General features: G+C 33.5%; 1 protein-coding gene across 1 annotated transcript in view; it reads left to right on the top strand.

Moving 5' to 3' along the window:
- Window positions 1-23,669, top strand: part of Casd1 (CAS1 domain containing 1) — a 42,659-nt gene extending 18,990 nt beyond the window's left edge. The window contains exons 7-18 of the mRNA XM_063242638.1: window positions 25-148; window positions 1,276-1,490; window positions 3,301-3,723; window positions 4,868-4,957; window positions 10,616-10,735; window positions 11,654-11,810; window positions 13,151-13,230; window positions 15,637-15,738; window positions 17,572-17,712; window positions 18,367-18,444; window positions 21,200-21,292; window positions 22,237-23,669. Of these exons, the coding sequence (XP_063098708.1) occupies window positions 25-148; window positions 1,276-1,490; window positions 3,301-3,723; window positions 4,868-4,957; window positions 10,616-10,735; window positions 11,654-11,810; window positions 13,151-13,230; window positions 15,637-15,738; window positions 17,572-17,712; window positions 18,367-18,444; window positions 21,200-21,292; window positions 22,237-22,503 (1,890 nt within the window). The 3' untranslated portion in view covers window positions 22,504-23,669. The remainder of the gene's footprint in view (window positions 1-24; window positions 149-1,275; window positions 1,491-3,300; window positions 3,724-4,867; window positions 4,958-10,615; window positions 10,736-11,653; window positions 11,811-13,150; window positions 13,231-15,636; window positions 15,739-17,571; window positions 17,713-18,366; window positions 18,445-21,199; window positions 21,293-22,236) is intronic.
- Window positions 23,670-25,335: the final 1,666 nt, after the last annotated feature.

The raw sequence follows: 25,335 nt of genomic DNA, 5'->3' as shown, positions 1-25,335 counted from the left end.
TTAATGCTTAATTTCTCCCCTTAGTGGTCCATCAAGATTCACAATGGCAGCAATGAAGCACTTTCTCAATATAAAATGAATATTACTTCCATAGCACCACTTCTAGAGAAATTGGCAAAGACTAGTGATGTTTATTGGGTCTTACAAGGTAAGGAAAGAGTAATGAAAATATGTCATTTTGTATATATTTGGAGGCATGGGTTTTAGTGTCTTTTTCTCAAGAAGCAAACTTACTGATTTTGAGAATAAACTTTGAAATAAGGTTTCTAAGATTAAATAACTACTTCCTTTTTAAATTAAGGAGCAGAATGGTAAATATAATAAGTAAAAAAATAGATAAGATCCTCCAAGGAATCTCAACAGACAGAATGTAACAAAGAGATAAATCCTAAAGGCAAACAAAATGTTTTACCTCTGATTTTTTTATGTTTTAAGAAGCATATATAGAGAAATAATAAGTCTGTTTAAGGATATTGCAATTATTTTGAAAATAAATATACTTTCAAATTGACAATATATTTAAATTCACACCACATAGTTTTTGCTTGGTAATGAAATTCTTTAACAGAATGTAGACATTAGGTCAACTCATTTCAGGAATTTATTGAATAGCACTATGTCTAACACAATATGAAATGTCTTAGCTATGTTAGCAATTCTGGTTGTTTGTCAGAAACTCTTATGATTATTTCCAAGCTGAATATCAAGGTGAAAAGAATAAAAAAAATGTGATCATAATCTGTTCCAAAATCCTTATTTTATTCACAGATTCATTGTTAACATTTTTCTTAGTAAAGTGAGAAAAAGATTTAAATTTTTCTAATATGTAATGAAAGAATAGGCATCAACCGTTACTATCTTCAAATTGTGTGAACAGATTTTATAAAATTGAGCATTGACAGGACAAGAAAAAATGATTAGCTGCTGTTCTTTATTAGGCAATCTTCCATAATTCAGTTTTAACTTCTTGTTACTAATATAAAAAATCTTAAACACTTAAGACTTGCTTTAATGTAAAATTGTTTCCCCGAAAGCTGTGTACATAGAGAAGGGATATAGATTATTTAAATTTGAGGAAGATAGATTGACTCCAAAATTGAATATAAGAAATATGTTATAAACCTTGGCCACATTTATGTGAAAATGAATTTTGGGATACACAGTATTATCTTAACAAAAACAAAATATGAATTATTATTAACTAATATGTATGGTCACAATTTCTACAAACAGAAAATTTTAAAATATATTTTTAAAAATATGTTTCACATACAGATCCTGTTTATGAAGATCTATTAAGTGAAAATAGAAAAATGATCACTAATGAGAAGATAGATGCTTACAATGAAGCTGCAGTCAGTATTTTGAATAGCAGCACCAAAAATTCTAAGTCAAATGTTAAGATGTTCAGTGTTTCCAAATTAATTGCTCAAGAAACCATCATGGAATCTTTGGATGGCTTACATCTTCCTGAATCAAGCAGAGAAACTGTAAGAATTCTTATCTCTGTCAGTAGATGGTATTATATCAATTGGTTATAGTCATAAGTTATACAACATTATTTTATTAAAATCCTAATCATTCGTAGTTACTCTGTCTAAGGATACATCATATGGAAATAATTTTGTGTTCTGTTATCTAGCTGAAAATATAAATGAGAATCTGATATACTTGAAGAGAAAAAAGTTATATAAAAGGTGTAAGTCTTTTGCAAACTCATGTTTGAAACTGCTTTATGTTCTCCTTGCCTTAAACTCACACGGTTAAATCTTAGTTGGATGTGGTGGCACATGCCTGTAATCCCAGCATCCTGGAAAACTCAGGCAAGTGGATTGCAAATTTGAGCCCTGCCTAGGCAATTTAGCAAGTTAGTAAGACCTTGTCTCAAAATGATAAAAGGGCTGGAGATGTAGATCAATGCAGATAATCCTAGGTTCAATCTCTAATACTGAGTGGAAAAAAAATTAAACTTTAGTGAACAGCACATTTTTTAGCACATAAAATAATTTTGTATTTTCTTATAGCTCAGCATTACTTAAGGTATAAAATAGATAATGAACAAATCTATGTTGGCTGATGGAGAGGAATTAGATGTGAAAGAGAACTGAGTAATTATACATTTTCCCACATAGAAAAACAGATTAGGTTTGGTTTGGTGTTTTGCTTTTCTCTTATAAAGTATTAGTTTTAACTTTTTTGATGGTCACATATGTCCTTTGGGTATGTGGTTAAACACACACACACATACATACACACACACACAGTGGTTCTATTCCTCTCCTTCGGAAAAATACCATGTTTGTGTGTGCACACAGTCCTCCATACATTTATGTTGGGGCTTTGTGGAGTCTGTGGAATTGGGTTGAGAAACTTGTGGTAGAATTTGTGGGCAAGGATCAGCAGAAGTGCCAGGCATCACACTTCCTGCAATTTCAGAGCTAAAAGGATGAGATTTTCTAAACCTACATACGAGTGGTTGGGTATTTTGTGGCCTTCAAAACTGGGGTTTGATTGAACCTTCATTCAACTAGACAGAATCTTGACAGCTTTCTTAGAATAATTTTATTATAATCAAACCATGTTGATACTAAATTTTATTTAACTTTGAAATCTTAAGACTATAGAGTGCTAAATGGTCTCTATAAGCTACAACCTATGTGAAAGGCATAGCATAAATAGTATTAGATAAGAGTTAATAATTTGGGGGCTGGGGATTTAGCTCAGCAGCATAAGCGCCTGCCTTGCAAGCATGTGGTTGTGAGTTCGATCCTCGGTACCAATTTTAAAAAAAAGAGTTAATAATTTTGTAATAGAAATTATTATACATTCTTCGTTAACATCTAAAGATTGGGACTCTATCTTAAGTATCCTGGTATCTTCTCTGTTGAAAGTCTGCAAATTAAAATTCTTTGGTCCCTGACATCTGTCAGTATTTTTATTTTAACCAGAGGTCACAGTCCATTAATTTCAATAAAATCCTATTTTGTTTTGTTTTCTTTTTCTTAAAGAATAGAATCATATCAGATCTCATTCAAAGTAGTAGTAGTATTGTTTCTGGATCACCTTATAAAAATGAGTTTATTATGGATTATAGCCCTCGAATTTTGAATTACCCTGAACTAGTATAGCTATTATAGTTTGAAAGAATACCATTATTTTCATGAGTGTTTGGGAAATTGTTGCAAAAAATACAAAAGCATTTTGGTTTCAGTGTCAAAAACTCAGCAGTATTCACAGGTGAAAATCGAATGTGAAACATCAGTGACAAGATAATAACCAAATAACTTGATTTGTTCACAGAGTGCAATGATCCTCATGAACGTGTATTGTAATAAGATTTTGAAGCCCGTAGATGGTTCCTGTTGTCAGCCTCGGCCTTCTCTTACTCTCATACAGAAGCTAGCCGCTTGTTTTTTCACTTTCTCTATTGTTGGATATATAATTTTTTATATAATTCATCGTAATCGCCATCGGAAGAATAAGCCATGTAGTGATTTGGAAAGTGGAGAGGAAAAGAAAAATATCACCAATATACCCCTATCTCCATTAGAAATACTTTTACAGTCTTTCTGCAAACTTGGCCTGATTATGGCATACTTCTATATGTGTGACCGTGCAAATTTGTTTATGAAGGAAAACAAATTCTATACACATTCATCTTTCTTTATTCCAATTATCTACATCTTGGTTTTGGGAGTATTTTACAATGAAAGTACTAAGGAGGTAAGAATCATTTCCTTTTTAGTCTATTTATCCTTTTTGTCTCATTATAATATCTAGGTTAAAAAGTATTGTGTTTTGTGCCAGCATATACAATCAGGTAAATAGACAAGGATGTAGGAATTTTGTGGTTGCACTTCATTTAGTAGCTTCTTAAGAGCTTCTTTTTGTATTTCTAAGATTACAATATGTAATTTACCAACTAGTGATCTCTAACTTTTTTTTTGAAATTCTGTATTATTTCTACCCTTTTTTTTTGTTTTGCTTTTTTTCTGTAAATTTAGAAAAAAAAGAGTTGCTTTTTGGAAATGAGGAAATTTAAAGGGTTGAATGAAAATTATTTAAAAATTGGAAAGTTTTACCTGTGGAAAACATGTCATAACTTTTAAGACTATAGAAAGTGGAACCACTATTGATTTTATCATGGTTTTATTATCTTTTATAAAGTAAAACTCATGTTAAATGTATACACAAATGTACTTTATATTTAAATACTTAGCAGCCAGGCATATACACACACATATTGGAACTTACACAGTGATGTGACCACCACTTTTAGTATTCTGAATTTCCTAATTTAGAATTGTTGTTGTTCCTCAGAAGATTTGTGTAAACTGTTTTCAAGGCATGAGTTACTAACTGAAATTAATTCTATTGTAAAAATAACTCTCAAAAACAGATGATTAATCACTTCTTCATCTCCAGTGAGAGTATGCTAGGGAAAATTTCAACTGTAGTACTATAATCTTTTCTGTCAATAAAATTTAAGATAAATATAAGATTATTTTTAAACTTGAAATTGTAAAATTTTGTTAAGGAAAATTATACAATGCCAATTTTAGAATTATACTCAAGTCTGTCATAGTTTTAATGATATTTACTATAAAACCATAAAGGTCAACTTAAATATTAAAAACCCATTTAGCTTATAGTTGTTTTTCAAATGCATGCTATATTTAAAATTTTTTTGTTGTATCTTTTAAATGACAATTTTTAACTGTTTCCCCTTACCACCAGGATTTCTTTGGCAGAAACATTAGTTTTATAAATTTATATATATATACACTAAGAAAACTTGTAACACACTTAATATGTGCTGTCCAAATAATTGATAAAGTTTGAAACAGATTTTGGTTCCTTTATGCAGACTAAAGTATTAAATAGAGAACAAACAGATGAATGGAAAGGCTGGATGCAGCTTGTGATTTTAATTTATCACATCTCTGGAGCAAGTACAGTGAGTATTATACATTTAAATTCAGAAAAATAGGAAATATTGTCACTTTAATGTTTACTTAGGGCCACTGGCTTTTTTGTATTTTATATTCTGTACCAATTAGAGATTCTTCTTTTTCTGACCCAATTTTTCTGTCTTCTCAAGTCTTTGAGACTCTGTCATTTTAAAACAAATTGAAATTTCTTTTTAAATGGTGTCAATAATTGATTTGTATTTATTTAATGTTACTGTAGTAGAACTAGCTGATATCTAAAGGTATTATTTCATATTGTCTTGTTAAACAGCTAATTTGCAGTTATCAAGAAACTTTGTAGGTCACAAGTGATTTCCAATAAACAGATTGTTAAATCAAATTAGATTATTATATTTTATATTTCTACCCTTCACTGTAATTTAGGAAATTTAACCAACTTTTTATATTTTTAAAGTTTATAACATTTAAAATTGTCTTGCCCCATGTTGAGAAAAATCTAGATAAAGATGGACTGCCTTCATAGACCAGGTAGTGTGTGCAATCCTTGCTATTTTCTCCTCTCACCATAAAGGAATCTGCTTTTGGTCAACCAGGACCTTCTGGACCTAGTCTAGTTTTCTTTCCTTAAGAGTCTTACACAGGGATTTTCAGTGATCTGTGGCTATCATAGAAATGACAGACTTAGAAAAAAGTGTATTCATTCTGACTTGTAATAGTCCATCTATATTATATGTAAAATTTCTATAAAATAGGTTTTAAAAATTTAAGAGAGTCATACTTTGGAAGCAATCAAATTGTTTTACTCCTTTATTTGCTTATATAAAGCATATATCTATGAACTATTTTGGAATTGGTGATAAGTTGAAATAAGAGTACCTAGAAAAGAGTATTTTAAAAATTTCTTATTAATTAAGAAGATAAATAATATATTACTGGAGTTGTCCAGATACTTCTGCAATTTTGAAAACAAATTGTTCTTAATTATTTCTTTTATTTTCAAAAATTGTTATTGATTTTATAGATAGTTTGAAAGGCAGAAGACAAAAGTGTAAAGTGTAATTTTTACTGAAATTAATAGCTATGATATATGTATTTGTGGCAACAGTGAAATCTTAGCTGAAAGTTTGCTAGGTACTTTGAGAACTTTTTGTTGAGCTAAGACAGTAAGGATCTAAAGCAAGGAGAGATGGAAGTGGTAACACTTCATTTAGAAACCTCACTTAGAATTTATAGAATAAGTCCAGAGAGTCTTTGGAAGTAAATAAAGATTAATATTGAGTCTTAGAAATATCTCTGACATGTGAATGAAGAGTGATTTAATTTGGGGGGGAGGGGAATTTTGCTTTAAGAGCATGCCATTTAGAGACAAAAGTAATTGCTGACATATTAAAGAGTGATACTACTACTTCAAAAACTAGATAGAAAAAGATTAATGACAAATTAGGTTACTCAATGCAGTGATTCCAGAAAGGATTTTGATTATAAAACAGTGATGACAATTTAGCATTCTATTTGAATCATTTTCCAATTTAACATTCTTTTAACCTAACGTTTTAATATAACCTCTTTTTTTGTTTTGTACTTTGAGACAGCGTCTCACTAGATAGTTCAGGTTGGCTACTCACTCTGTAGCCCAGACTGGCCTTCAAGCCACAGTGATCCTCTTGCCTGTGCCTCCCAGGTGCTGGGATAGCAGGCACGCCCCACCACGCCTACCCTAATATATCTTTATAGTCTGCTGCGTTGTGATACATCCTAATTTACAATTTTTTTCAATCCCTGTTCTACATGGTTATACTTTTCATTAACAGATCACTTGTAATGATTAATTAACACGTCCCTGTTGTGCTCTGCAGGATTTTGTAGTTGAAAGTTGCCTGTCTTTATATTGGCAAAATATGGTTAGTATAGGTTTTAACATATTTTGGAACGTAATTCTTGAATAGGTGAGAAATCAACTTTATTAAAAACTTTTCAACAACCATTATTGTTCCAGTTACCTAGTCTTAGCACTCTGAATAAAATATAACGAAGATGGTCTGGCAGATTTCTATTGCATGTATAAACACTCTTTTAAAATATAATTTATATCAAGTATACTTAGATTCCTATGAACTTGATATGAATAGAGCAACAAATTTAGTATATATGGAAGATGAGTTTTGTTCCATTATAGTTATTCATTTTGTTTGCATTATATCTTAAAAATTTTACAAACAGATTTGAATGAAAGGCTGTGAGTGAAAACTTGGGGGACTAGAAAATGAATAGAACTCTAAATCAGCCTACTTACTAAATAAATGAAGTTAAAATTCAAAATGCATTTTTAATGTGAGAATTTTTTGTAAGTAATATTTTACTAATGAAAGACAAAAGAAAAGTAGTTTGGATTAAAAGAGACTGAAGAACTATGACAACTAAGTGCACTGTGTGATCTTTGATTCAGCATTCTTAGATCAAAAAAACTTATCTTAGTCATAAGGATATCACTAGGGTAATAAGAGAAATTGAAATATAGACTATAGAACAAATACTATCATATTCATATTAACTTCTTGGGCATTGTCTTGGTTATTTTTCTCTTATTGTTGAGACAAAATACCAGATACCCAAAATTAAGGAAGGGTTTATTTAGCTCATGTTTTGTAGAGGTTTCAGTCCTTAATCAGCTGGCTCTCAGGCAGTGTGGCATGGCATAGGGCAACAGCTTAAGGTGGCAGAAGACAGCAAAAGCAGCAAGAGCAAAATGAGAACAAGCCTCTTCTCCTTCCTTACAGTGTAAGCAGGCCGCCACTCCCTAGGGCAAGTGCAGCACTCACACTATCTCCCTGCCCTCCTCCTGCACAGGCTCAGCACCTTTACAAAGTGAGGATCCTGGGTCCCTGCTGAGTGGTTTAGTTGTATTTCTAAACTTCTCAGGTTGACACAGTGTATCAACCATTACAGACATAATAATGATAGTCGCATCAGAAAGTACCCTTCTTCCTAGGAACTACTACATGGTGACATACGTAGAGTGCTGTCATATGTTTAACAACACACTTCAAACATTTTCAGCATGATATATAGTTATTTCTTGTACTGATTGTACCACTTTTCTGTTGGTTTAAAACACCTTAACATTAAAAGTGAGAAATAGTACATGACTTTCGTATTCAGGCAGCATTGGCAGAAACTTGAAAATTGTGATAGTTTTCAATTCAGTTTAAGTGAATTACATTTACTGTTTAATTTAATAACCAAGCCCAACTTTGTACTCCCATCCCAAGCAGGTGTCATGGAGAGTGATTAAAGTAATTATAAATAGTTAATAGGGGCTTGACATCTTGATTTCAAAGACTTACAGAACTGTAGAGAAACTTAAGAATGATTTAACTCTAACATGTGACTGTGGAACTAGACTCTTCACAATAGTAGCCAGTTGCTACATTTGGCTTTTGAGTGCTTGAAGTATAGCTATCCTGAAATGTGCTGTACATGTGAAGTACCCCAGGTTTAGTATGATTAATTCTAACAAATTATTTCTAAGTTTATAAAACCTAGTATGTGAAACATCTTATTTATATGTTCAAATGATAGTTTAGCTATATTGAGTTGAATAAAATGTGTAATAAAATTAGTTTCATCTGTTTCTTTTAATTTTTTAATGTTTTGATAGCCACTTATAAGAATTACCTTTGTGCTTCACATTTTCTTTCTGTTGGACAGTAATGTTTTAGAGGGTTGTAGCTGGTAGCTTTTACAGATAGTAAGTTTCAACTTCTCATGAAAAAGAGTTTTAGCAGTTAATGATTATCTGATAATGGAATGGATTTTTGGGGAGGTCTGGATATTTTCTGCTGTTAAAAAAAATGATTAGATAATCCAAGAAAGGGATATTTTAGATTTCATTCAAGAATGAAATAAAGATAGAGTGTCTGTGAGTTCTGAAGTTATTTCAGTACTATATTTGCCACCTGCATGTCTGTGATTCTAAAGTTACATGTTCACTGAAGATAGAAACAAAAGACATTTATAGAAAAAAAGAACTATGATGAAAGGTAATAAATCAAACCATGTGTTTGATACATAGATTGTTGGTGGTATAAGAATTAAGGAGAAATTGTTTTCATCTGATAGTCAAATTGGGCTATGAAGTTTTGAACTGGTCTCTGAAGGACAATAGAATTTGAATAAACAAAATACAGTTAGAGGAAAAGCCTTCCGGAGCTGAATGAACTGGTAAACAAAAGGTAGTTGGCAAGGAAGCACATGAAGGACCAGTTCAGGAGTCAAGAATCTGTAAATTTGAGTAGATAGAGGCAACGGGGCAAAATTTATGATCTATTCTAAGTTCAAGGTTTTGTTTTCTCCCAGCATGAATATTTTTCTTCAAAAAAGAAAGATATGTTCCAACATCCATGCTAAAGATGCGTACAGTCAAGGCCTCATAAAATCTACTTTAGAGTCTGAGGCAAAGAATCACAAATTCAAGCCCAGCCTTGGCAACTTAGCTACTTAGTGAGTAAAAGTTATACATAGGTAAGTAGGTAGGTAGGTAGGGAAGGAGAGAGAGAGAGAGAGAGAGAGGGAGAAAGGGAGAGAGGGAGAGAGAGAAAGTAGATGGATGATGGATGGATGGATGGATGGATGGATGGGATAGGTAGACGGATGGATGGATGGGCGGGCAGATGGACCGATGAACAGATAGGTGGATAGATGGATAGACGAATAGATGGCTAGGACTGGGGATGTAATTCAATGATGGAGCAGGTGGCTGTGAGCCCAAGTTTGAGAGTGCAGTAGAGGCTGTTTAAGGTGTTGGCTTTCATTGTTTTATCCTGCAAAATCTTGCATGGGGAAGACACATTAAACTAAAGGGATTGTGTCCATAAGCAGTGTTAATGCTGGGTAAGTACACTGACGAGCCTTTAAAGGATCATGTTAAAAAGCCATGGAGATGGTGAATATCCATCTGAACAATCAGTAAGTGGACAGGTGGAAAGAAAGTGTTCTAAAATTACAGGCATTAATACTTAAGAATGATGTAGCATTTCCAGTGGTTCTTCTAATATGTAAATTCAAAATGTATTATATTTCAACTGGGAAATGAAGATGTGATACCATAATAAGTGGTCTAAGCAGCTTGATCATGATGAAGGCAGTGATACAGGAGTATAAACAAGATTGTTTCATGTAGAAGAATGGAAAGAAATAATTTTTAAATTATGCTTGCATATGTTTTTGCAAATACAGTCTTTGCTAAGTAAATATTATAGTTATTTGACTTTTATCAATAAGTGGGGCTTTTTTATCTTCTCATTGGGAAAATTTGAAATCCACAGTAATCAGAACATACAGTGACTAATAGTTATTGCTATCATATATTGAATTCTGAGTGCAAGGTAATATGCAAAGTGCCGCACAACTTACTCGTTTCTTAAGAACCCTTTGAGGAAAAAGATTCTAGTCTCGTTTTCTGTTAGAGAACTGAAACTAAGTAAGATAGCTAAAAACTGGCAGAACTAAAATGTGAAACCAAATCTATGTGATTCCTAAGTCTACAGTTTTGTAATGCCTTCTGTGATGTCCATCTTTTCACTGAGCTAATGCAAAATGAAAGTGACAATTGGTGTATTTGTTACGATATTTAAAGGTATAGTGCGTGCCATTATATATTTAACTTGTTTATTTTTTGTCAACAGTTTTTGCCCGTGTACATGCACATTAGAGTTCTGGTTGCTGCATATCTGTTTCAGACAGGGTATGGACATTTCTCATACTTTTGGATCAAGGGAGACTTTGGAATTCATAGAGTTTGCCAGGTGGGAATGTGTTCTGTTACTTTTTTTTTCTTGCCATCCAGCTTCCTCTGTGCCAAACCTAAATTTGACTATTATAAAACCATGAGTAATTTGAATTTATGAAATAACACTTCAGAATTGTATTTCTATATTTAGTAACTGAGATATATAGTTTATTAGTGATGGGAGGAAAATATAATTTAGATGAATTGTAAAAGCACTGATACAAAAGGAACAACACTTGTGATTGTCTTAAGTTTTGTAGATGTAAACAATTACCTGGGATTAGTATAAGATGCTATTTTTTTTCTCTCTGATGATTAATATTTATTAACTTTTTATCTTTTGTTGAGCAGTTTCTAAACTTTATTTACCTCTTCATTATCGTTAATTATGAATAAGGAAACTGAGGTCAGAAAAATTAAATGATTTTCCCAAGATCATAGTACAGCCCTAATATAAATCTGCTCAAATTCTATGTTCTTAGAATGGCTTCAAATTGATGTCTGAAGTAACTGTTACAAAGATGATTATGAGTAACATTATTTTGTTGTCTATGACAACTCTCAGTTTAATCTCAGTGATATAAGTGAACATCAAACCCTTTCTTGGGGTAACCTAATGTCTGCTTGTAAACTGCAGCCTTAGGAAGGAGGTTTGCAGTTTTTCCCCTAACAGTTAACAGGTATAGGTATAGGTAGGTATAGCTAGAGGACACCTCAGGCAGGTACTTGACTGAGATTTAGTTAATATTATGATGCACAAATATTTTATATTCAATTCTTTACAGTGATTCTAGAATAAATATAACTTTAGGATTAGTAAAATATACTTGTAGTCATTATTTGAGTCTTAAATGTTAGTTCTCTGTCAAAGAAAAGCTGTCTTTGCTTTTCATATAACCTGAAATGAAAGTCATTTTCTTTTCCTTTTTAATAGGTTTTATTTCGTCTCAATTTCCTAGTAGTGGTGTTATGTATAGTAATGGATCGGCCTTATCAATTCTATTACTTTGTACCATTGGTCACTGTATGGTTTATGGTCATATATGTTACTTTAGCCTTATGGCCACAGATAATCCAAAAGAAAGCAAACGGTAAATATATTATCTTACTAATGTTAATAAATATATTCCTTCAATGTACTAATTTGTTTTTGCTGCTAAAGATTTTTGTTTAGAGATATATACAGTTCATGTGTAGTTTTGACATTTTGAGTTTTGTTCTTAAGCTATATTTCTAAATGTTGTAGTTAAGTTTCTCATGGAGGATATAATACCTTTATAACATTGCAGAATAGTAGTTTATATTACATGCGTTTTTTCTTTTTAAAATTTAAACTTTTCAAAACAATTTCACATGTTAACTAATTGAAACAGTTTTCACACTGTCTTGTATAGAGCCCGAGGTGGGTGTAGTTGGAAAAAAGAAAGAAACCCAAAGTTTCAGGCCCCTGTGTTCTGCTGCAGTTCTGTTGTATTTGATTTTTAAATGTTCACTTGCAAAATAGCTTTCAGCTCCAAGTTAAAAGCATTAATAGAATTTGTCTCTGGACTACTCTTTAAGCAGTTATTTATTATTAACCTGTTCTATGTAAGGAACGCAAGTAGCCAAAGGGTTATCATTTTTAAAGTTCCCATAGCTGTTACAGTGTTCAAAGTAAGACCTCAGTCCATAAAGATATATGCTTTTTTTCTTCAAGGTCGTATCATTTAGATGAAATCTTCCCTTCCTGGAAAATAGTTTTTAGTTTTAAGAATGTACCTAGCTTTCAGCCAAATATTATATATCAAAACTATCTTTCCATTGACTTCCATTTTAATATCAAGTAACTTTTCAGGAAAGAGTAGAGATCCATGCCTTATCCTTGTTCTGTGTCTGTGGAAGCCTCTGCAGTAGAATTGCTCATCACAAAACCAGTGTATTAATGAGTCAACAGGCATAAGCTTTGAATGCATAATTTAGAATATGTATATGTTGAGACATGTCCTATGGTGAAATCTTACCCACTAGGAAATTTAAACTCTTCTTGAAATTTTAAACAGATTGCCTAGGTTGTACATGAGTTTTAGCAGTGCACTCAACATGTTTCTCTGTATTTTGCTGTAACATTTAATAACAAATTGGTATAAGTGAATCTGAGAGATATTTTTAAACATATGTGTAGTAGCTGTGCGGCAGGCAAGCGTATAGAGTATCAGTTATACACTGTTGCCTCATTCCTAGCAAGAATTCTCTGCTTTTTATTCCTTTTGCTTCACTTGTAATTTATACTACTTGTGTATTTTTTTATTTTATCCCTATAGAAAACCTTAAATTATTTTGAGAACTCTTCAGGATGTAAAAAATATTTCAAGATGTAAAAAATGTTAGAGAGTTTTTATGTGTATTTTCTGATATAAATTTGTATTTCATAGTAAACTTTTTTCTCTCTTAGGAAATTGTTTCTGGCATTTTGGCTTACTGTTGAAGCTAGCCTTTTTGCTGTTGTGTATATGTTTTTTGGCATATTCTCAGGTTTGTACAGTCTTTTCAACCTATATTTTATACTATTTTAAAGTTCAAATCTATTACAGGATGTGAGAAGAGTCAGGGATTTTTTTAAATTTCATTTTTTGAATGACTATAATGAAAATGTCACTCTGTAACTGACTACCCAGTGGAGTTCTTTGAGACCTATCTACTTTTGTTGCCACTGTTTTTGTTGTAAGAGCAATTTAAAGCTCTTCCTCTGGCAGTTGTTCAAGATCCATTTTACTTGACTTTGATCAATCAGATGTTTATTGAATGCCTCGTATGAGATACTACTCTTAAGTGGGGATCAGAATTCTCTTGACAGAATTTGCAACTTAAGTTTGTGCATTATTCATTGCATCAAACTGTTACTTGATATTTCTATAACTACATAAAGTAAAAATTTGGCAGATAGTAAAACCAACTTAGCTGCAGAGAGGTTTGTACATGTGTCCCATGTTTAATAAATTTTGAGTCATTTTCCTACCTCTGACCTCTTATTCCCCTAATCTGATGGTTGAGACCTTCTGAGGTGCTAGCAGGGTCACAATCTGCTACCTGCTGGTCGAATCTATTAGGCAGATATATTTTTCAGTACTGTAGTATTTATGGCAAAATATCTTAATTTGAATACTGTAGCAGTGGTGGCGAACCTATGGCACGTGTGCTGAGGCAGGCTGTTTGGTATCATTGAAAGCTCTAAAAGTTTGCCATTGCTGGCCCATAGTGTTAATGTGGTCTGTGGTTCCCTGTGTCTCCAATACTGTCCTGCTACATGGCCATATCAGGTGTAAATGCCCTAGCAGTATTTTTATGTATACATGTAATTCTTTAAAGCTGTTTTAGGAAGGTTGTTTTATTGGCTTGGGTACTTATTTGCAAACCTAAAAGTATTTAAAACATTTCTTTCTGCATAACATTCAGGTTTTTATGGGAGATAAGTAAAACAATAAGAAAACAAATACCCAGTATATGTATAAGAGGTAGTGGCCACTAATAGTTGAGAGCTGCTTGCTAAGGTTCCCAATGCTCTGTGAGCACTTCTGAGGGAAGAAGGGATGCCGAGCAGTGAGTTAGCAGAGGGAATAAGAAGGTTTCCCCAACTCTGAGTAAATGTTGCCCACTGGGCAGCCATGAAGAAGGTAGAGTCCTGCACATCCCACTTTCTTCCCCAAAACAAATGCTCAGTAAATTCCTATTTATTGATGACATAAAAGGTAAATCCTTAAGTAGAAAAGAAGTTCTAAATTGTAGAGCTTTTGCGTTGTTTTGTTTTGGGCTTTTTTTTTTTTGTACTGGAAATCAAAATCATGACTTCATGCTTGCCAGGCAGGCACTGTGCCACTGAGCTATATCCCTGGCCCTGTAAAAACTTGACATCATATATGTGTGTCACAGATATACTGCAGATAATGTGTATCTACAAGATCATAAATTTATTACATATATATTTCCTCTATTCATACTGGTGTGTGTGTGTGTGTGTGTGTGTGTGTGTGTGTGATCTAAAGCAGTTTAGATTGCAACTCTTGGTAAGAATCATTTTCTGAGGCATAGATTTTGATAACATCTCTTTTAATGTGTTATGTGCATTTTAACTTCTGTGGTCAAGTAGAAACTTCTCATTATTTTCCTTTGGTTTTTAATACTTTTAAAAAAAAACCCATGATGTTACTTTTTTATGCTGTGGTACTAAGTGTATCAATGGGGGTTTCCTTAATAGAGCTTGTCATCTTTCTTTCATTTGGAAATTGAAGTTTTTGTTCTGTTCCTTGAAAGACTTCATTAATGTGCAGGAATGTACTCAAGACTTCTGTTCCTTCATCCCTAGATTTTCCAGGCGGTCAGATTAATAAAAGGGTACCATTCACTAACTTCATCAGAGTAAAATTATAAACTTTATTTCTAAGGCTGGTAATGGCTCTTGTGTATGACTGATTAAGGTGATTAATTTAGAAAACTTGGTTAACTGCAATACTTAATTAGAGATTGTTATGAACATTCAGAAAAAGAAAAACTATAATTTAACAGTTACACTTTAGGATATTGATACCATATTTGCTGAAGTAATTGTGTTTTTTTGATTAGTAATTGTTAGGTGGCTTGTATACTAGATTTTAAACTTTATATAAATAATTTTCCAGTTACTAAGGTTTTAAAAGTATTGTAGTCTCAGTAGCTTTTATGTGAAGTGCATGTCAGTTTAAAAAACTTAGTCATTTTTTGGCCATTGATAAGATAAATTTACTTTTTAAAAAAATTTAGATATAGTCACAGTTTAAATGAAATTAATAGTTTTTACAAATTATGAATGACAATCTTAACTTTAGAAAACTATGATTTTTAATAGAATTCCAAAGCAGACATTAACTCATTATCATTTGAATTTTTCTGGGTTTCTTTTCACAGGGTGCGTTTGAGAAGATCTTTTCTCTTTGGCCATTGTCCAAGTGTTTTGAACTGCAAGGGAATGTATATGAATGGTGGTTCAGATGGAGGTTAGACCGTTATGTATGTATTTACTTTGTAATATTTTGCCATTTTAAATTACGCTGTTAGAAGATGACTTGGAGATTTTTAAGTCTATTTTTATTTTGGTTTACAATAAAGAAACTTGTTGATTTAGTAAATTAAAACAGTCTACTCACTCCCTACAGAGACACACACACACACACACACACACACACAATCAGCAGGAAAATATTGTAAAAATGTTGTACAGTCTTAACTTATAGCGATATATATGTTTCATCCATTCAAAACAGCATTTATTGAGGCCCTCTCTGTGTCTTAGATGTTGGTATCATGAAATATTTATTAGAGAAAGAAGACATACCACCAATCTTCTAAGCCTAACAATCTCAAATCTTTAATTTCAGATTACTGTTTATAATGAGATAGTAAACTGTAATGTGGATTTGGTGGTAGATGAATACAAAGAAGAAATAGTATGTTATGAACTTCATCTTGAAAGATAATTAAGACCCAGTTGTCTGAGAATATGTAAAAGATCTGTTTAGTGCAGCATTTAGAAAATAATCCTCATTAAATAACTATCAGCTGCTTCACTCTTTTTCTCAGATTCATCTCTTTTTTTCATTCGACAACTGTTTTCTTAGCACTCTTCTTTGACATACTAGTTTCCAAAAAGCATGAATAAAAGAAATCTTTGCTGGTCTCATTAGAGAACTCTACCACGATATGCTCATCTTAGATTGTTTGGGATACTTAGGAGAATTCCATAGATAAGGTGGCTCATAAACAAGAAAAAAATGTTTAACATGTGTTTCTCACAATTCCAGAGGCTGGGAACCCAAGCTGAGGTGCTGATAGAGATGGCATCTGACGAGGGCCTGCTTCCTGTTCACAGGCGGTTTTCTTGCCCTGCCCTCACATAACAGAGGGCCCAAGGGAGCCATCTGGGGGCCTCTTTCATGTGAAAGGCCACTAACCCCAATCATAAATGCTCTGTTCTCATGTCTGTATCACTTCCCAAAGGCTCCACCTTTGAAACTATCACACTGAGAATTAGGTTTCAAGATATAAGTTTTGGGAGAATACAAACATTCAGTCCATTGCAGTGGTAATTTACATGACATCTGTATTTATGTCCTTATTAAAGAAAGTTCATACTCTTCTGCTCTATTTTTTTCACTCTTGTATGCATATATCCCTTTTTAAATGTATGACTTGAAGGTGGTATGGTTTTTATTTTCCTGAAAGGATCAGTAAAAAATCAATTTTTTTTTCACTTTGGGGGCATATTTAAATTTGTATCACGTGACTTTGGGAGAGTTTCTTATTTTTAAATTGTTGGGGATGGGAGAGTAGCTCAGTGGGAAAGCATATGCTTAGCGTACTCAAGGCCCTCAGTTCAATCTCCAGTATCTCAGCTAAACTAAAGTAAACTAAACTAAACTACGCTAGCTTTGCCACTTCACTTGCCACTGGGACTGCTTCAAATGAGTTGGCTCCATCTCGTATTTGGCGGGAGGAGTTTTCTTGTCTGTTGCCAGTGGTTTCTAAGTCATTTGCTTTATTTCGTTGTTTGAAACTATGCTCTTGAAGTTTAAGTTCTTCATATAAACTCTGAACCTTACACTTTTAACTTACTTTCTTATATATATAAATATATATATATATAATTTTTTTTGGTCTTTTTCGTTTTTTTATCGGTACTGGGGATCGAACTCACAACTGCCTGCTTGCAAGGCAGGTGCTTATGCCACTGAGCTAAATCCCCAGCCCCCACTTTCTTATATTAATTCAGCCCTCATTAACAACGTATTTTTTGCTGGTATTTGAAAGTAACTGTTAAAAAGAAATTTTCTCTCTTTTTCTCAGGTAGTCTTCCATGGAATGCTGTTTGCTTTCATTTATCTGACTTTACAGAAACACCAAGTACTTTCTGAAGGAAAGGGTGAACCTCTTTTTTCAAACAAAATTTCAAACTTTCTGTTGTTTGTTTCAGTAGTTTCTTTCTTGGTAAGTTTTTAATATAACTTTCTAGTTTTCTAAAATCTTAAGTGATATGGAAGTTAACTTTAGGATCTAGGAATGTAAGCACTCACTTTTAATACATAAATCTCTCCTTTTTAATTTTTTACTTTCTAATTAGACATGAGTTCTTTCATTTTCTTCTCCTTTTTACGTTTCTTTGTTTGCTTGTTTTGTGGTACTGGGGGACCCAGAGCCTTGCTGGTGCTAGGCAGTGCTCCACTGCTGGGTCATACTGTCAGCCCATAACTGGACACAGATTTAAAGGAAATGCATACGTAGGTTAAAAAGGAAGAGTAACTGAGAGTTCAAGGGAAATGTAATTTTCAAAGTTACCAATTTGAAAAAAAAAATCCAGGGGAAGGAAAGTGTTAGAGAGAAGAGTCCTCACTGCCTTATGATCACTGTTTTCAAAAAGAAGAAATGCTGTTCCCCTTCCCACCACTTCTGTTCCCTTATGTGTGGGCAGTTAAGCCTACAAAACCCACGAGGAACAAACTTGCAGTTTATACTCATGCTTTTTATATAGCATCGTGAAAGTACTGCTACATTGTGGAACATAATGTGTTAAGAAATTGTGAGAGTTACTTCCATGAAGGCTTAACTGGTTTTGTGAACTGACCTATCCTTTTTTTGTTTTAGACCTATTCCATCTGGGCAAGCAGTTGTAAGAACAAATCAGAATGCAATGAATTGCACCCTTCCGTTTCTGTGGTACAGGTAACCATCTTGATTTAGAGAAATTGTTAGATTTTTTTTTTGTTTTGTTTTGTTTTTTGTTCTGGGGATTGAACTCACGACCTCACGCTTGCCAGGCAGGTGCTCGTACCACTGAGCTATATCCCCAGTTGCTTCTTAATTTGGATGAGAATATAATCTTTCTGGGGGGATGTGGATGTTTTTTGAGGCAGAGTCCCGCTATGTAGCACAGGCTGGCCTTGAACTCACACCAGTCCTCCTGCCTGCCTTCTAAGTGCTGAGGTTTTCAGGCATGTGACACCAAGCCTGGCAATAAAAGAACAAAGTCTTTAGAGATAAATTTAAGTTCAAACTCCAGAATATGTAGGCAAGTCACTTCATTGTCTAAGCCTCTGTAGTAATAAGGATACTAAAAAATCTGTCTCTAAAGATTATGTTAGATGTTCACAAATGATCTATCTCAGTATTTGTGACTTAGAAAATGTTAATTTCTTTCACATATTTGGTTTTTTAATCATTTATTTCTTTAAATTTATTTCTTTATTTAATTATAGTTATTATCTACTAGGTGCTATGAATTATACCAGGAAGAAGAAGCTCAGTGTTAAGATACAGCTCTTGTCCTCAAGAAGTTTATAAGTCTAATAGAGATATACAGACAAATAAACAGTCATTTAAATCTTTTTATTCACTTTAGAAATTTTTGATACTTATTCTGAGTTAGATATTATATCATGGACTCAGTAAATGCCAAATCAGGTGTAGTTCCTACTCTACCTTCTTCTTACAGTTACTAATTATACAATGACTACAGAAGTATGTGTAAAAGTGTGTAATGATTTACAAGAATAGGATAAACTCAAAGGAAGGCAGCCAGGGATCAGAAAGGATTTCCCTAAAGAAATTAACCAAAAATAGAAGGATAAAGACACAGTAGGCAACAAGAACACAACCCTGGCTTGATGTGGTGGTACATGCTTATAATCCCAGCACAGGAGGCTGAGGAAGAAAGTTTACCAGAATTCAAGGCCAGCCTGAGCTAGTTGGTGAGTTTAAGACCAGCGTGAACTATATAGCAAGACCCTGTCTAAAAACACACACAAAAAATAAAGCCCCAGAATGGACTAGTGTGGCACATTGATGGACCGTAGAGCCAGGGAAGTGTGAGGTGATAACTGGTGGCCAGAGTTACAGCACCTCGGTGCAGGATGCCACACAACATTGCAGCAAGTGTGGGAATTTCTTTGGACACACATGGCAGCTCTTCCTCTTGATTATCAGAGGAGGGGTCTTGTAAGCCACAGTTTATAAGTGAAAGTCTGAGAGATGAGTCACTTCTCTTCAATGCAGGGACTAGTTTGTTTCTTTTAAAAGTCTTTGCGCCATACTCAGTAGCACCCAGGCAAGTAATAAATTCTCCAAACACTCTAAATTCATAGCAGTTTTAAGCTTTATGCTATGTTCATTTAGATTTTCATGAGGCCTGTGGACAACAGCAGCTTTGGTGCATCCTCTCAAATACTCCATTTCTGGGAGTCATCAGGTGGAAGGGAAACATTAGCACTCAAGTTGCACAAATACAGAGGATCAGAGGCCAGCAAAGGAAGAGGGTGGCTGCACATGCGCACCACTCTCAGAAGCGTGCCTGAGGCTTAGCTTTCACATTCCCCATCCCAGCCTTTACCCACTCATGTTCTCAGAGTTACTTCCTGTGGGAGAGCCAGAGCTCCACTGCAGAGGAAAAGAATGGACTGGGAGCATAAACTGAAGCAAGCACTAGTTTTGTCAACTGCTCCTTCTTTTCAGAAGAAGTGAAGAAGTTTGTCTCATATTGTCCCACATTGTAAAAGTTCAGAGCATCCAAGGAGCTGCAAATACTGTCAGTGATACCCTTACCCTGCCCACTTGTAAATGGTTGCCCATGGGGTTACTGAGTTGAATATACCTAAGTAGTTCACTTCAGTTCCCTTTTCCCAGTGATAGAGTTATCCACACATCTTGTGGAAAACTTACCTTTAATGTATCCCAGAGACTTCCTAGGTCTTTCAACAAGGTGATTACTGAATGTGGATTTTTCTCAGAATTACAGATATGTTTTCCAATCCATTTCAAAAACATAGTTTTTGAAAGAGAATTGTAAACATGGTGACTTTTCTTTACAGTGCCTTGCTTCTTTGTAAGGCATGAGGGTTCTAAGGAGAGTTCTTTGCTAACTAACACTAGGTAGTGGATGTGAGATTTGAGGTTATGAATTAGAAGTTTAGAAAATGCAAGATTGATCCACCTGTTCAAAAGGATAGGGGATTTTTCCTGGAGGTAAACATTTCTGGAGAGAAAATGCAGCTTGAGGCATCGTCTGCCAGGCCGCGCTGAGCAGGTGTGCGGGCTGTGCCATTCCCATGCTGACATGGCCCTCAGTGGAAGACAGTTTCGAAGGAGGTGGAGAGACAGCGTAACTGCTGACTAAACAGAGACTTTATGGAGGAGCAAAATTGTGTAACAGGATTTTATGACGTTTTGCTTCCTAAGTGATGGGAGCTTTTACTACTCAGAGACTCGGGGAGATTTCTGTTTTCTCCTTTATCCATAAAACATTCTGCCTGCGTTGGTTTGGTTAGACTCTAAGCAAAGACAACAAGCTTGCCTATACTTTATTTTAAAAATCCTATTAGTGTCAATTCAAGAATAGAAAGAAAGTTACCACTTGAAGGAAAGCTTCACACAAAAATGCGTTTTAATAAATATATTAATAATATATTTCATGTTTTTTCCTTAGATTTTGGCTTTCATCCTAATAAGGAACATTCCTGGATATGCTCGGTCAGTTTACAGTTCATTTTTTGCTTGGTTTGGAAGAATTTCATTAGAGGTCAGTACAGTGATTATGCACTTTCTGTTATGTAACCTCATGTGTGTGACTTTCAAAACCTTCTTCACATTGTGCTAAACTTTTGAGCATAACCAAGATGCAGGAGGAGAGAAAAATATTAGACCAGATGTAAATGAAATGAAGCTAGGGAAATTCGGATTTATTCCTTATCTCCATAATTAAATGCCCTGTACTGGAATTCAGATTATTGAAGTTTACTGTAATAAAATTCACCTTTGTTATAACTGGACATTGTGGAAAGGTAGTTATTATCTTTTGTGTGAGATATATAATATGAAACTTATCTACAAAATCAGTTTAAATGGTAGACTTCAAAATCTATTTTGTCTAGTCTGAGCTTTTTTTGTTGTTTTATTTTTTAATTTAGTTTATCAGTGTATTTGAGGTATACATAGTGATTTCTTTCATTATAGGGGGTTTGTATCTGTACATAATGCATGTTGATTCTTTTTTTTTTTTTTTTTTTTTTTTTTTTCTTTATTTGAAATAGAATGTTGGGCTGGGGATTTAGCTCAGTGGCATAAGTGCCTGCCTTGCAAGCAGGCAGTCTTAAGTTTGATCCCTAGTACCGATAAAAAAAAAAAAAAAATAGAATGTGTTAAAACAGTAGATTTCATATTGTAACACCGTACAGTATAGACTATGAGGTTTACTAAGTTGTCTTTTAAAATATGGAAACCAAATTTTTCATTGAGTTCTCAAATCAGACTTTTTACTTTCTTTGGCCTCATTTGTAAGAGCAACTGAATAAAGATATGAGTTCTAAGGAGTAAATTCTGCAGTGTACTTTTCAGGGCCAAGAGTGAGACAAAATCAGATGGTTTTGGAAAATGTTACTGTGCTGTCAGGTACCTAAATAGGAAAATTGTGACTTGTAATAGACTCTCTGCACATACCTAACTTCAAGTGCTTGTTTTTCCCAGTTGTTCATTTGCCAGTATCACATATGGCTGGCCGCAGACACAAGGGGGATCTTGGTGCTCATCCCTGGAAACCCCGTGCTCAACATCATCATCAGCACCTTCATCTTCGTCTGCGTGGCACATGAGATTTCTCAGATCACTAATGATCTGGCGCTGATTTTTATTCCTAAAGATAACTCATCTCTCTTGAGAAGGTTGGCATGTATAGCTGCATTTTTTTGTGGACTACTTGTCTTATCATCCATTCAAGATAAGTCAAGACATTAAGTTGCTAAAATCCTAAAAGAACTTAAACTTTTCAGGCTTACTTTGTGTTTGCCTAAAGGAAGAAAAACAATTATCTGGAGATATAAATGTTTATGTAAATATAAATGTGTGGCAAGAGGACAGTTTAGTGATGTCTGTTGAACGTGTTTGGTTGTATATATTGGCAGTGTACATATCCAATGTGAAATACTTTAAAAAATGATGAATCAGAATGCATCATATAGGACTGCATGTGAAGTCTTTTCTACTGTATATTACCATTTATAAATGATTTTAAGTTAACATATGAAGGCAGGGAAATGATTACTTTTCCAATAAGGACTATAGATACTTTAGTCAGCCTAGTGACACTGCTGAGTGTTTTGATATTAACTAAATTTGTAGTAATACAAGTCTGCACCTGTATTCATCGTGAAACTTCCTACTTCACTGAAAATACTTTAATCAAGAATGACTTACAGTATTGCTTTCTTAGCATATGTGCAATGATGTGAAATGATAAACAATATGCCTTTAATTTATATATACTCATGTGGTAATGTTATATTTCCTGACATGATTTTTTGTCCTAACTGGTTTTTCAGAAATATAAGCCTAAATCTTTGTTCACTTTTCCTCTCGTAGAGATGTTTTAAGTCTCCATGTCAGGGTTTTGTCATTATTAATGTTATTGTTTCTTTTTATAAAATGGCCAAATTTTCTTTCCAATCCAAACATTTTTCTGTTGTTTTCTGTAAGCTATGCCAGTGTGACGCTGGTTACCCTGTGGACCCATGTAATATGCCTCCCTAATTAATTTTTGTATATTATTTCCAATGTTTGGAAAACTCTTTATAGATATTTTGGTATTTCCTATTATCCCCTCCTATTTTTAAAAAGTATTTATCAGTCTAAACATGTGCAGTGTAGTTAAGAGACAAGTTGTTATGATTGAAATGTAGAGTTTTAAGTAAACTGATGACTTTGGGCAATACATGTTTTTTTATAAGCTAACTGTTAGAGCATACATTTATTTATCTGTTGTACAGATTTGATTATGATTTTTAATGTTTGAAAGATTGCACTTATTTCTTTTTACTATGTGTGGGGTAAACTATATTTTCTGTTCACAGTATGTAAAAATATGAAATAATTTAAACAGTAAATAAACATTCTGTGGATGCTTATTTTTGTATTAGCAAAGTGTCAATTAAACAATTGTGTTTTTTTAAACTGGTTCCATTAATGATGGGTTTAAATTTCTAATTATTTTCTTAACTTAAATTTGCTTTTCCAAACTCTTAATATGTAAAGGTAGATCATTAAGTTTTTGCTGAATAAGGAATAATTTAAATACCAGTGTTTCGGTGCATAATCTGCCTTCTACTCATGAACTTTAAGCATGACAGTCTATTTGTAGTTTTATTTGAAGATTTAAAAATTTTAATATAATTTCTGGAACACTGGATTTGTGTGCCACTAACAATATTCCCATTCATTGAGAATGTTTCATGGGCAGAAATGTGTGTTATTTCCCTTCATCTCTTTGTCTGCCCTTACTCCTTTGGTGTTTCCCAGTTAGACAATTGTAATGATTCATTGCCTTGCCTCATAGACTGCAGTCTTATAAGTAGAGAATAGTATAGTTATAAATCAAACACTTCCAAGTACTGTGATCACATTATTCTTGTTCATGTATCTTGCCAGTGATTAGAGTGCAATTTAATTTAGCTTGGGAGTTTTATCACCTGAAAAAAGATTCTTCGTGATGAAACAACTGAAAAAGAAAGATGACCAGCATCTCCCTGTGTTTTGGAAACACTTAACGTCTTCCAGAAGTGATGCCTAAGCGAATACACAAATGTTTCTCTCCTGTTTGAGCTCTAACCTAAAACTTAATTGGCAAGGCCTATTTCTTCAATCACATGTTCTTGTTTAATATGCAAAACTTTTTAGATCACTATATCTAATTAAAATACATGATTAATGACTATGCGTAAGTGGCTACTGTGGAACTTGCCACAGTGACAATATGGGTAATAAATGTGTTATTAATTTTTTCCTTCACTGATTTAGATACTGACCACTTCTTCTACTCAATTGTATGATTATTTAAGATGCTAAACAGAATATTTAGATACACTAAATTTGAAGAAAAGGCACAGGAGTTCTCTAAACTCAGATTTTCTGTAATAGAAATCACATTCAGAAATCAGCCATCTGGCTGTAAAAGGCACTTGCTTGACTCAGTTCTGCCTGCATCCTTTCCTCTTTCCTGTGGCTACCCTTCCCATATTTATGGGTCACTAGCAGAAGCACACCCAAAACCACTTATTGTGCCTCTGAGTTAAGTCATATTTATTTTTTATTACATTGTAAACCCATAAAGATGGATGAGTGGATAGGCAGATGCTACAGGATTCAGATCAGAGTCTCATTTATTAGACACTAAATGAGGGCCATTGTATCAAGAGAGTTTGTGGCTTTGGACTTGTATTAGTTTAGCAAGTGTTGGAGAAACAAATTGGGGTTTTTATGTTAATATTAAATTGCTAATGTGCTATCAATTTCATCTTTCAAAAAGTACAGTTACAGCTTCCCTTGTTGGAAAAAAAAAAAAGTAATTTGGGTTGCTACTGAAGAATTTATATTGATAATTATCCCAAAAGTTGTAGGTATTACAATTGATTATTTTACAGTAGTTTTGAAGACTGATGAAAACTTAAGATGCTCAATTTGAAGAGCCCTTTAAAGGTATATTTATTTACTATAAATAAAATTCCTTCTAGTGTCTTATATAATAGGAATTAGAAATGAAAATTTTTCTTAAAAGTAGATATATAAAGTAGTATA

Source organism: Cavia porcellus, unplaced genomic scaffold (assembly GCF_034190915.1).
Source record: "Cavia porcellus strain 051 isolate PalLab524CR breed Dunkin Hartley unplaced genomic scaffold, mCavPor4.1 scaffold_2, whole genome shotgun sequence".
Taxonomy (NCBI): domain Eukaryota; kingdom Metazoa; phylum Chordata; class Mammalia; order Rodentia; family Caviidae; genus Cavia; species Cavia porcellus.
Note: the sequence above shows the minus strand (reverse complement) of the source record. Positions and strands in the feature narration are given on the sequence as shown.